The 12,637-nt window shown below is 47.8% G+C and overlaps 2 protein-coding genes across 3 annotated transcripts in view; both read left to right on the top strand.

Annotated features, from left to right (window-relative positions):
* coro7 (coronin 7) overlaps window positions 1–8,852 on the top strand; it is a 107,645-nt gene extending 98,793 nt beyond the window's left edge. For both annotated transcript variants that reach the window (XM_029250435.1, XM_029250436.1), the window contains 16 exons: window positions 1,098–1,193; window positions 1,384–1,488; window positions 2,065–2,218; window positions 2,488–2,663; window positions 2,988–3,096; window positions 3,190–3,276; window positions 3,383–3,525; window positions 3,924–4,028; window positions 4,124–4,209; window positions 4,379–4,520; window positions 4,656–4,745; window positions 4,881–4,997; window positions 5,822–5,957; window positions 6,047–6,138; window positions 6,479–6,565; window positions 6,787–8,852. In XM_029250435.1, the coding sequence (XP_029106268.1) occupies window positions 1,098–1,193; window positions 1,384–1,488; window positions 2,065–2,218; window positions 2,488–2,663; window positions 2,988–3,096; window positions 3,190–3,276; window positions 3,383–3,525; window positions 3,924–4,028; window positions 4,124–4,209; window positions 4,379–4,520; window positions 4,656–4,745; window positions 4,881–4,997; window positions 5,822–5,957; window positions 6,047–6,138; window positions 6,479–6,565; window positions 6,787–6,795 (1,734 nt within the window). In that variant the 3' untranslated portion in view covers window positions 6,796–8,852. The remainder of the gene's footprint in view (window positions 1–1,097; window positions 1,194–1,383; window positions 1,489–2,064; window positions 2,219–2,487; window positions 2,664–2,987; window positions 3,097–3,189; window positions 3,277–3,382; window positions 3,526–3,923; window positions 4,029–4,123; window positions 4,210–4,378; window positions 4,521–4,655; window positions 4,746–4,880; window positions 4,998–5,821; window positions 5,958–6,046; window positions 6,139–6,478; window positions 6,566–6,786) is intronic.
* A 938-nt stretch (window positions 8,853–9,790) lies between these two features.
* On the top strand, window positions 9,791–12,044 carry pam16 (presequence translocase associated motor 16). Its single transcript, XM_029250437.1, has 5 exons — window positions 9,791–9,870; window positions 10,449–10,533; window positions 10,782–10,918; window positions 11,064–11,129; window positions 11,822–12,044. The coding sequence occupies exons 1-5, from the start codon at window positions 9,868–9,870 to the stop codon at window positions 11,924–11,926; spliced, it is 396 nt and encodes a 131-aa protein (XP_029106270.1). The 5' UTR covers window positions 9,791–9,867; the 3' UTR covers window positions 11,927–12,044.
* Window positions 12,045–12,637: the final 593 nt, after the last annotated feature.

The following is a 12,637-nucleotide window of genomic DNA, read 5'->3' as shown; positions in this document are numbered from 1 at the left end:
GAGTAGCAGAGGCAAAGCTGGAAGGTGAGAGAGATTTTACGTTGCGGCGAAAGGTGACAAGGGGAGCAGAAAGAGGCAAGGAGTTAGTGGTGAGGCAGGGTTGAAATGAATTGAAGAAGTGGTCAGAGACATGCAGCGGAGTGACGGAGAGGGCAGGACAGCCACAGTTGTGGGAAAATACAAGGTCAAGACAGTTGCCCACTTTGTGAGTAGCAGGGGATTGGGACAGGGAGAGATCAAAGGACTGTAGGAGCAACAGAAGACCGCTTGCGTGAATGTCATCGACATGCAGGTTGAAGTCACCCAGGAGAATCAGCTAGTCCCATCAGCTGCTGAAAACATCTCGAGCTCCACCATTCATTCATCTTCTGAACCCACCTCTTCTCAGACCAGTGGCCATGCCATGCTTGTGCCATCCTGGATAGCACATGTAATTACAGTGTGTCACAGTGTCCTGTGTTCAGTCCTCATTTGAGGCACCAAGAGAACATACAGGTGGTCCCCGATTTACGATGGTTCGACTTGGCGATTTTTGTCATGGCGGTGAGCTGGCAATAGACATTCAGTAGAAACCGTACTTTGGATTTTTTCCCGGGCAAGCTATATACAGAGCGATACTCTCTTGCGATGCTGAGCAGCGGCAGCGATCCGCATCTCCCAGTCTGTCACGTAGAGGTGTGTATTAGGTGTATTCAATGCATTTTTGACTTACGATATTTTCGACTTATGATGGGTTTCAGGCAACGTGACCCCATTGTAAATTGGGGACCACCTGTACTGCTGACGAGTTCCAATCAGAACAAAACCCTTGTCCAGTACTTTTTGCAGACCTGACAGGACATTACTTCAAAAATGATCTAGGACTTGGGAGTTATCACGTAGGCAGAACACAGTTTTCCGGCCAGAGGCAGTTAAGTTTGCTGCAGACCTGCAATGATCCTCCACAAGTGGCCAGCAGATGCACTAGAGATCCTCCTTCTTTCAGCATTGTGTGGCCTGTTGTGTGAGAGATTTAAAGAGGTTTACAAATAAAATTCAAATATGCATCCTCGCTTCTGTGAGTGCTTGCGTCTGCCTACACGCGTGCTTGTCTCCAGCCAGGACAGGACTTCCATGAAGATTTGTACCCAGACACGGTGGGCCAGACGGCAGCCACGACAGCTGAGGAGTGGTGGAAGGGCGAGAACAGACAGGTACAGCTTGACTGCGGTGCCTCTCACTTGTTGTTAGGATTGAAGTTACCCTCATTAGTCTCACGGTGACTGACTCGCAGAGAACTTGAGCGTATCTCAAAGGTAAGCGTACCACAGAAAGCACCAAGAACAGCTTGGTATAACGCACTTACCCTATCTAAGTCCAGCATCCAATCATGTTTCTCCGCAGGTTCAGAGGGTCAGTCTCCATCCTGACAAGAGGCCAAAGCGCAGTGCTCTGAGAGTGAAGCAGGAGCCAGCGAAAAAGGAGGTGCCCGGGGGCAGGAGCAAAGAGGTGAGCAGCAACTGAACCGACCTCCCGTGTCTCCGAATCCACCTCTACCAAAGGGTTCACATGAGTGTTCATTACAAACTTTACTTGCTTAGCACACAACAGGCACAACTGTCCACAATAACGTTCTTTTCCATTTCACCCATTGCTGTGGTTACATATATGCATATTTAGAGTTTCTCTGGGGGGTGTGATGGCGCACCGGGTTTGGCTGGGTCCTGCTTTCTGGTGGGTCTGGGGTTCGAGTCCCGCTTGGGGTGCCTTGTGATGGACTGGCGTCCCGCCCTGGGTGTGTCCCCTCCCCCTCCAGCCTTACGCCCTGTTTTGCTGGGTTAGGCTCCGGTTCGCCACGACCCCGTATGGGACAAGCGGTTCAGACAACGTTTGTGTGTGAGTTTCTTTGAAGAGATCTGAGGCTCCTGGGACTTACATTGACCTTTTTAAGGTTGTAAGCATAAGTTGAAGTCTGTTCATCACAGGACAAAGTATTCAACTCCTGTCACACTCTCTCTGACCTTCTGTTTTTCTCTCTCTTACTCTGTCTCTCCCCATTTCAACTGTCCTGCTCCTGCACCCCAGGAGGTGCAAGTGGGATGCTCTACCTCCAGCAGTCCCCTGACTTCCCCCAGCAGCAGTGCAGCTCCATCCCGCTCCCCGTCCTCCACCAGCGGCCTTTCCTCCGGCTTCCTGCCCAGCCCCAGCCAGAGTACCCGGGCCATACAGAGCATGCTCGGTACAGCATTCTGCACGCACTTGAGTCCACTTCTGAAGTCCCCAGCACTGAGCACTGCTTTTTATTCCAGACTACATTGTTATGATTTATTATTGTTAATAATTAGATACCATAGTAGAAGTAGCTGTTATTATTGTCACCTAAGCCTAAACTCAAGTTGAGTATAAAGGTTTACTGGGACTGCTGAACGTGTCATCCCTCTTTCTCGTACTCTTTCCCTCTTCTTCTCATTACTCGTGTCTCCTCCTGTCTCTGTCCGTACCTCTCAGGCCCCAGCTCAAAGTTCCGGCACGTTCAAGGCAGCATCCTGCACCGTGACACCCACATCACCAACTTGCGGGGGCTCAATCTGACCACCCCTGGAGAGTCGGATGGCTTTTGTGCCAATCGGCAACGTGTTGCCGTGCCGCTGGCTATCGCTGGGGGACAGATTGCTGTGTTTGAGGTGCTGCTGTGAGACCCCAGACACCTCAGTTGATGACGGTTCAAAAATGTGCTTTCTTTAGATAAACTTAATTTTCCCGAAGCCCATAAATTACTCGTGAATTAATCATTAAATGTGTACAACATTGTTAGTCCAACAGTATTCTTCTGGCATTTACATATTTATGTTCTTAATATTTAATCTAAGCAAATTTCGTGTCGGTGTGAATGAAGCAGCAAATTGGTGAAAGCAGATTGTCTAGAATATCAAAAATTTGGACTCTTTCCCATTTGAAAGAACTTGCCTTTTGGGTTGATCACACACACACTCTTCTTGCTCCTCCAGCTGTCCCGGCCTGGCAAGCTGCCGGACACTGCCCTCCCCACCATCCAGAACACGGTCAGTGTGGCAGACTTGGCCTGGGACCCCTTTGACCCCCACAGGCTGGCTGTGGGTAAGATCTTCGGCATTCAAGTGAGCTCTGCTTTGATTTCCTTTGTGGCCTACAGTGCACTAACTCTCTCTGCCTTCACTTTCTGTCCCACAGCGGGTGATGATGCGAAGATTCGTGTGTGGCAGGTCCCTGACGGGGGGCTCACAGACACTGTGACCGAGCCCAAGTGTGTTCTGCAAGGTTAGCGGGGGCGGACCACAAAGAATGAGGCTTTGCGAAAGTCTGGGGCTATAGATGCTGTAAATCCTCGATGTCCATGTGGCTGACCAGGGCTTTACCGCCGCAGGACACACGGAGAAGATCTACTCAATCAGCTTTCACCCGCTGGCCTCAGGCCTCCTGGCCACATCTTCATATGACATGTCTGTGCGTTTGTGGAACTTGAGCTCTGGGCAGGAGGTGAAGGTGCTCAAAGGACACCAGGACCAGGTGAGCGGAAAAGGGGCTGGGCGTAGAGCTGTGAGGAAATGCTCACTGGGTGAGAAGGAGAAGGTGGTATATTTAAAATAGAGGCGACTGAAAGTACTGGGTTTCCAAGCCAAATAAGGGAAGCGATTCGATAACTGCACGAGGGAAAAGCGGAAATGCATGAAGTTCAGGGGTGCAGCATCTTAACCATGTGAGCAGGAAGACGGGGAATATGGACCAGTGCAGAGTTTAACGGATGGCACTGCGGTCAGGCAGAACGAGAATGGGATGAGATATCAAAATTAGTTAGAGCGTCAGGGTCACTTGGCATTGCTCATCATGACGTTAGACTGGTGCTGGAGCAAATGTAGGCTTATTGATGTGTGGGTTTTTTTTTATTTTTGTCACTTTTCTTTCAGATATTTGGAATGGCATGGAGCCCAGATGGTCAGCTGCTGGCCACAGTCTGCAAAGACGGGAAAGTGCGAATCTACGACCCACGGCGGTCGGATGAACCCACCAAGGTGTGTGCAGTGAGCCTTCAGAGCAGCTGGACACTCTGTTATCCTAGTGCCTGTCACTCAACACTGTCCCCAATATTCTCTCTTATCCCCTGCAGGAAGGGCCCGGCCCAGAGGGCCCCAGAGGAGCCCGTGTGGTTTGGGTGTGTGGGGGTCAGTACTTGCTGGTGTCTGGGTTTGACAGGTAAGGCTGCATTGGTAGAAAACTGTGCCATTGTCTGTTTTAGGGTGTTATACATGAGGTGGTTGTCAGATGGGGTGGGTGCCAGTCTGCTTCAGCATCAGCACTGTCAGCCTTCACTCGGGTCAATTTAGATGTTCCAAACCCACCTTCCTCCACTCTGTCCCTGCAGCCGTAGCGAGAGGCAGCTCTACTTGTACTCCACCCAGACCCTGTCCTCTGGTCCCATAGCCACTACGCCCGCCGATGTCTCGCCATCCACCCTTATCCCCTTCTATGACCCTGACACCAGTTTGCTCTTCCTCACAGGAAAGGTACAGTCTCCAGTGCCCGCTCACCCATCCCACTGTGCTTAAATAAGTAGACTCTTGCCAGAATGTACGCAGGTTTAAACCCCAAGGAGCAGTCCAGATGACAGTGACTGGAGCGGAGTGTGTGTTTTGCTGCAGGGTGACACTCGAGTCTACATCTTTGAGATTCTTCCAGACTCTCCATACTTCCTGGAGTGTAGCAGCTTCAGTTCTTCCGAACCACACAAGGTAGGCTGCAATCCACTTGTCTCTGACCCTTTGCACCCCAGCACTTTTTTGTGCCTCTCCTTAAAACACAACTGATGGCACATGCCTGTTAGGCGTAAAATGAAGTGTGACAGATTCCTGTTTCCTGTGTCCCAGGGGTTCTCATTCCTACCCAAGACAGAGTGCGACGTGCGCGATGTTGAGATTGCTCGTGCTCTGAAGCTCACCAAGAATAGCATCGAGCCTGTAGCCTTCAGGGTGCCAAGAGTCAAGGTGATTTCTAGGGCACCACGCCCTCTGCTGGACTTGTTAGGAGGAGGCCTCACGACTCACACACATTGTTTGAACCCCTTGTCCCATACGGGGTCGCGGGGAGCCGGAGCCCAACCCGGCAACACAGGGCGTGAGGCTGGAGGGGGAGGGGACACACCCAGGACAGGACGCCAGTCCATCACAGGGCACTCCAAGCGAGACTTGAACCCCAGACCCACCGGAGAGCAGGACCCGGTCCAACCCACTGCGCCACCGCACCCCCCGCCTCACAACTCTTGTTCACAGAATAACAAAACACCATAGGAACTGTCTGCCCAGCAACATATGCTTTGTGAAATGTGAAGTTTTATCTTCCCTGAAGTGGACTAGTTTACTACTGCTTAGTTTAAACTGGCCTTTATTTAAAGATTACGACTTTTTGAGTAAAATCTGAATGTACTTTTCCTTAAGGGAGAAAAAAATCTTTATTGTCATTTAAAAAAAAAAAAACGAAATTTGAAATACTGTCAAGTTTTGTGTTTTACTTTGGATGTTTGCCTTTTACTGCTCTGCACTAAGGAGAAGCCACTCGAATTTTGTAGCCTTGCAAAAGTTTAATAAATCTGCCCCACATCAAGGAGTCTGGACTGTAATACATTCAAAGTCAGTATGTTTGAAACTCACACCAACATTTTGATCACCGCAGTCTAAAAATGACATGTTTAGAACCAAAGTCTGTTGAGTCCGTGACCGGTCTTTTACAGGCAAATACAGCCGTATTTAATGTAGGAAGGTTACGCTCTCCGGACCTGATCTTTAACTCTTTTCTACGTTTGGCTCAACAGAAAGAGTTCTTCCAGGATGACATCTTCCCAGACACAGCGGTGTGCTGGGAGTCGACTCTCACAGGCTCGGCCTGGCTGTCAGGGTCCAACGGCCAGCACCGCAAGATGAGCCTGCGTCCCAAAGACATGGCGCCAGGTACAGCTCGGCTAAGCCTGCCCCGTCGGCTTGTGTCTCGCTGCTCCGTCTACATGCGTCTCACAATGGAGTGTGTCCCTCTGACTCAGTGAGTGAGGCACCCAAGGACGTCCCAGTGAGAAAATACCTCCCCTCTTCTGTTTACTTGGATGAGAAGACCGATGAGCAGAAGAAAGAGGAGGTAGGCTGTTTGTGTGACCGTGTGTCTGTGTTGATACGCCGTGTGTGAGATCATCCTTTGGCGGTACTGCATACCGATAGCATGCGTGTCAGCCATGTGTGACTGCCTCATGGCTGTGCGTGAAGCTTTATGTGCGTGTGTCACTGCCGTTTATGAAAGCGTTTGATAATACTGCGTACGACTAGTGTTTGGGTGTCGAGAATGACGGGGCGGCTTTTCCGATCTTGAGTATTGTTCTGCGTTCAGCACTCTAATGCAGCTTTTTGGGGAGAACCCTGTGCAAAAACAAGCTGAAATGACAATGTCTGTGCCATTGTGTGAGTGACATTTTTCCTTGCAGCTGCTGAGTGCCATGGTTGCAAAGCTGGGAAACAGGGAGGACCCCCTGCCGCAGGAGTCCTTCCAGGGTGTTGACGACGAGGAATGGGTGAGAGGGTTATCTCACGCACACACACACACACACACACACACACACACACACACACACACACACACGCACACACACACACACACACACCGCTGTGTCATACTTCAGTTCAATGGTGAGAGAGGTAACTCACAGATCAGTCCTCAAGGCGAATCTCTGTGACAGTCCACTCAGTCTAAGTGTGTGTGTGTGGGTGTGTGTTTGACATTGCTCTGTTTCAGGACGACTAGTGGACCAGTGAGGTGGAGCAGGAGGGGCTGCTGTTGCTGTGTGCTGACACAGGCCCATACCACTGTACCTCTGCGACACCCACGACCTCAAACCCCACTCTTCCACCCCCCTTTCCTCCATATCCTTTTTCAGCTGGAGCTCCTTTATACCTCATAGAACCCGCAACCCCCTGTCCAGGATCCAGTCCATTGAGCCACTGCGTGTGTCGGTCCTTCAAATGAGTGTCCTGTCGACACTAAACCAGTGGTTGAGGGGAAATCATACGGACAAGCATAGCCTATATAGTATATAGTATATATGTAGAACACAGCAAGGGAGCAGAATTTTACCCAGGGGGCAACACTTGACTGCTAAGACTAGCTCTGACCACTGATTGTTTTGCAAAAAAAAAAAATTATAATTACAATATTATTTCCAAAAAGGGAGCTAGCTGGACAAAGTAAAGCCTTCTGAGTGGGATGGGCACTGGTTGCAAGACCTGGTGTCGACAGGGCTCAGAATGGATCCCTCATCTCAGGGCCTCGGTTACTCTTTGCTGAACTCCTTTACGGGGCAAAGAGCCGAGGCGTCACCTTTCTTTATACAAATAAGGCGCTAGTTTTTGAAGGTGCCGTGCACTCCGACAGCTGTTCTTACTAGAAGTGCAACTGACCAAGGGAGGGATCATTCCTTCCAGCACTCCCAGTAGTATCCGAATCAGAGGCGATTGCTTATTGCTTATTGATTATCTCAGAAATGGCACCTGTCAGTTGAGTGACCAGGCTGGAACAAGCTGTCTTCAAGACCACCTCAGTTACCGTGTCTTAGACCCCTAAATTCTATGCATGGGTCTTCATACTATAGGTGATCAGACATTTCTGCCGTGCGGTTTACAGGGTTTACAGTGTTTGCCGAACTTTTGCCATTGCTGGGTCTCCTGGCCCCGATCCTTATGTGTAGGAAGGGAGTGGGGGCCAAAAACAATGGGTATTGTCAGGTACTTCTGAGATCAGCCATGTTTTTTACACTGTTTCTTCAGTCATTTTTTTTTTCCAAGACTTCTTTTCAAAATACCCTTCCATAATACTGTCTGGAAGTCAGATGACAGGTCACTTAAAGGCGGAGACTGTTTTTCTAGGACAAGCCAACAGCTTTTTGTTGGTCAAAGCAAGGAATTGATTGCAATCAATCGATGGTTCCTTAAAATCAATGGAACCGTTGATATTTCTTACCGTATAGTCCGGTTGGACCTGTTGTTCCATTAGTTTTTTAATACGTGAAAGATGTGCTTTTTGTTTCTAGGTTAAAAAAGTTCATTGGTACTTGTGGCAGTACTCATCAGAGTGAGGTGTGTGTCCTGACTCATCAGTAGTCTCTTGCTGTGGTGTAAATGGTGTAAATGGACCATTATGTGTTTGATCTTCCGCACATCTGATTGACCTCTAAGCGGGCATTAGGGTTCGTACTTTGTCTATGTGGGTTTAATGGACCGGTAATTCGATGCTTTATGGGACTCATTAATTCATTTTTAGAACAAACATTCATTTTGTTAATATTGCATAGATAGCAGTAAGATTCATTTTGTTAATATTGCATAGATAGCAGTACTAACATCACTGGCCCTGATGTTTCATTTTCTTTTTTTTTTTTTGCTATTTAACATTCTTTTACTAAAAATTTACCAAGAAGTTTAAAAACATTGTGGTTTTTTTTTTTTTTTTAAAGTTGTACTGTTTACAGATGTGCTGCAGATGGACTGGAGTCCTTGTACCAGAAGTGGTTTAACACTGTGGTGTCTAACAAGGAACGTTGTATTCACACGCACACGCGAACACATGACACATTGCACATGTTTACTCGGCGTGCGTCTTGGAATTTGACACGTACCTGCCGACACGTGGTTCTCCCTAATGACATGCATGGTACCGGCTGATAATAGCCTATACTCTGTGAAAACTGGATCCCTCCCTTCTCAGTATTTGGGATTGTGTATCTCTCTTCTCCTTTCTATCCATCCGGTGTGAGTAGCTGTTAACCTGGAATGTTACTTGTCAATAAACAGCCATTTGAATCTCCATTGTTTCAAGTTTGTTGTTTGCTTAAAGAAGCTCTGATACATTTAAAGTTAATCCTCTTGTTTGTATGTAGCGATCCAGATGCACGTGAAGCTCAAATATTCCATTTAATGGGCCATAAGGGGGTGTAGTGGTTAGAGCGGCCACCTTGCCCTTGAAGGACCCGGGTTTGAATCCCACCTCTCCTTGTAGTGGCCTTGAGCAAGATACGTACCCTGCATTCATGGAATGAAACACAACCCAGCTGTATAAATGTACCTACGTGTACAAATCTAGCATGGTCACTTTTGGGGAAAGTGTCAGCTAAAAGAAGAAGAAGAAAAACATCATCATCATCATCATCATCATCATAATAATAATAATAATAATAATAGTGGTGGCGCAGTGGGTTGGACCAAGTCCTGCTCTTCAGTGGGTCTAGGGTTTGAGTCCCGCTTGGGGTGCCTTGTGATGGACTGGCGTCCCGTCCTGGGTGTGTCCCCTCCCCCTCCGGCCTTCCGTCCTGTGTTGCTGGGTTAGGGTTAGGCTCTGGCTCCCTGCGACCCTGTATGGGACAAGGGGTTCAGACAATAATAATACACACACACACATTTTCAGAACCGCTTGTCCCATACGGGGTCACGGGGAACCGGAGCCTAACCCGGCAACACAGGGCACAAGGCCAGAGGGGGAGGGGACACACCCAGGACGGGACACCAGTCCATCACAAGGCGCCCCAAGCGGGACTCGAACCCCAGACCCACTCGAGAGCAGGACTGTGGTCCAACCCACTGCACCACCGCACCCCCCATACAATAATAATAGTATACCGTTATTATGTGTCCGCATGTCATTTTAACTTCCCACCACAAGGCGGCAGTAGAGTTTCTTTTAAACCGTGGTTTTCCGCGCGATGTCGACGGTATAACGGTGACCCGTGAACTTTAACCCCGCGGTGACCTTGAACGTGCAGCGCTGGAGAGTCGAGTTCACTCGTGGATCGCCGTGATCGTCGCGGGGCAACAGCTGGAGTGAAACATGGTGAGTCTTTTTTTCCTGAGAGTAAGTCGCGTCTCCGTATTTTAGTTCGCATCTGGATGTTGATGTCATGTGCCAATTAACCGCTTTTTTTTTGTACGGCGCGAATCATGAATCGGCTCATTAAATTAATAATTTCATGATTATCATGATCTAACTCTGTCTGTGTATAATTTCAATCTCCAAGGAGGAGATTGTAATAATAATAATAATAATAATAATAATAATAGTTATTATTATTATTGTTGTTGTTATTATTATAATAAATATGATGATGATATGTGTTAGTTCCACCCTGGATCAGCTGCTCCGAGAGCTTTACTCGGTCTCTCAGTCGCTGCACTCGCGAGAAACGTAGAATGTGATGTTATTTGTTGCTCCACGTGTGTGTGTGTGTTTAGTGTACTGAGCGCCGCTTCCTACGTGTTCGTCGAAGGAAGCAGTGATGGAGAAGGTGGCCCGTGATGTGTCACGTGTGAGGAGTCAAGTTCGTGGCGATCATGATGCTGCTAAGTTGTGAAGTCGCTCTGTCTCAGTCTGACTGACTGACTGACTGACTGCTCTGCTGTCCCTCCCCACAGGCCAAGTACCTCGTGCAGATCATGGTGATGGGCGCGCAGGTGGTGGGACGCGCCTTCGCCAGGGCGCTGCGCCAGGAGTTCGCAGGTACCAGCTCTGCTGTTAAGTGTCCGGTGGTCCAGTTGTCCCCCGTCCAGTATTACAGGCTCATGGACACATGGTTTGCACTTGCTGTAAAAACAGTGGAGCACAGAGCCCACTTTCCCTCATTACAGCAGGTGAGCAGTCGGGAGCCGATGAGAAAGGGCTTGGATCTCGGTTTATTGATAGTTCTGTGTGTGTGTGTGTGTGTGTGTGTGTGTGTGTGTGTGTGTGTGTGTGTGTGTATGATGCAGCCAGCCAGGCTGCGGCAGAGGCGAGGGGTCGAGCGGGTCAGCAGTCAGCTGCAGCCTCCAGCATCTCAGGAATTACTCTGCAGGAGGCCCAGCAGATCCTTAATATCTCCACGCTGTCTCCCGAGGAGATCCAGAAGGTATGCGCTCAAAACGCCACTAAAAATATCCGCAGACACTAAAATGAGAATTACAGCTATTTAAACATGGATATAAAATGCTGCTTCTCCTCTGGTCTTCTGTGTGGATTTGCCAACCTTTGTGTGTGTGTGTTTTCCCCGACAGAATTATGAGCATCTTTTTAAGGCCAATGACAAGTCGGTCGGAGGCTCATTTTACCTGCAGTCGAAGGTAAGTGTTGGTGATGTTGGCATGTAGACATTGCCATCAATCTGGGGAAAGTATGCTGTTCCTTTGTGGTCTGACATAATATAAGCTTTTTTTGACATAGTGCTCAGCTTCATTAAAATTAGTAAACTGCAGCTTTACAGCTCAAATCAAAGTACAGTGAAATCTTTAATACAGACTGAAATTTAAAGAAGTGAATGGATGAATGACATTGTTTTTTTTTTTTAAATTTCTCTAGCAACAGTTGCTGTTATTTGTCTATACATTCTTTTTTTGTAATTTTTGGTATTGCATATTTTTTGTTTCAACTCCTCCCTTGTTGGACTTTCTAGTCTTGTCAAGCACCTTAATAGTTTAAAATATCCAAATGTCACCCACTGTTCACATTACGAAGCCCAACAAAGGGACGTCCATTATTTATCAAGTTTGGGACACGAAGTTGTAATAAGCAGGTACATTTCACATAAATCAATGCACCTGAAGGCACAATGTGGAGTTCAGCTCACTAACTAATGGAGTGTGTGTGAGGATGTGTGCTGCACAATGACTGGAGGCCCCAGGTGTGTGGTGCTGAGGACTCTGTGGTCCTCTATGGTCAGGGGTCCTTTTGCAATGGGTGGGTGGGTTGCTGAGGTGTGGGATACAAGGCAACACCCTCCCCCTTGACTGCGTTGTTCGTCTGTGTCTGTGTTCAGGTTGTCCGGGCCAAAGAGCGCCTGGATGAGGAGGTCGCCATCCAGAAGCAGCAGCAGCAGCAGCAGCAGCAGCAGCAGCAACAGCAGCAGAAGCCTGAAACCTGACCCACCCTGTGCCTGCCTACCCCACCCCAAATCTGTAAATTATTAATACCCATTAAACGCTTCTCTTCCTCAGAATTTGATGTTGGTGTGCATTTGATTTTTTTTTTCTTCAAAATTTCCACCACAAGGGAAAGATAGGTTCCATAATGTGAAATTCAATCTTTTTAAAGTTTGTTCTTTTGAAAATGGAATTTTTTTTGTATACACATCTTCACGCGAAGAGAAATAAAGACAGAAAATGTATCAAATGCAACTTTATTCAACTTTCCTTTTTTTTTTTTCTCTCAATGACATCATAATAAACTTCCTCTAAAACAGGAGCACACAGCTATTTTGTACCAATTGGAGACTTACAACTCTAAAATTCTGCATGTTCTGCACTGGAACATGGTGCTGCGAAAAAATATATATTTATATATATATTCATAATTCATATATTGTATATCTTCTAGATTTTTACCTACAATAAAAGGCACTTGGAAACATTAAAAATACTGAATAGAAATATCTCAAAAAATGTGCAAAAGAAAAGTGGATACTGGCCTCTGTGGCCTTAGTCTAATATTAACCCTTTGTGCACCACGTGGAACCCAGGGCATCCCTTCATGACAGCACTGCTGCCTGGTTCCATTGTGTTCGCAGCCCAGCGCTGGGCCCTCGGGAATCAGTACGTTTGTTCGTTTGGCACAAACTGGGGTTCCGTTCCTGTTC

This window comes from Scleropages formosus, chromosome 3 (genome assembly GCF_900964775.1).
Source record: "Scleropages formosus chromosome 3, fSclFor1.1, whole genome shotgun sequence".
NCBI lineage: Eukaryota > Metazoa > Chordata > Actinopteri > Osteoglossiformes > Osteoglossidae > Scleropages > Scleropages formosus.
Note: the sequence above shows the minus strand (reverse complement) of the source record. Positions and strands in the feature narration are given on the sequence as shown.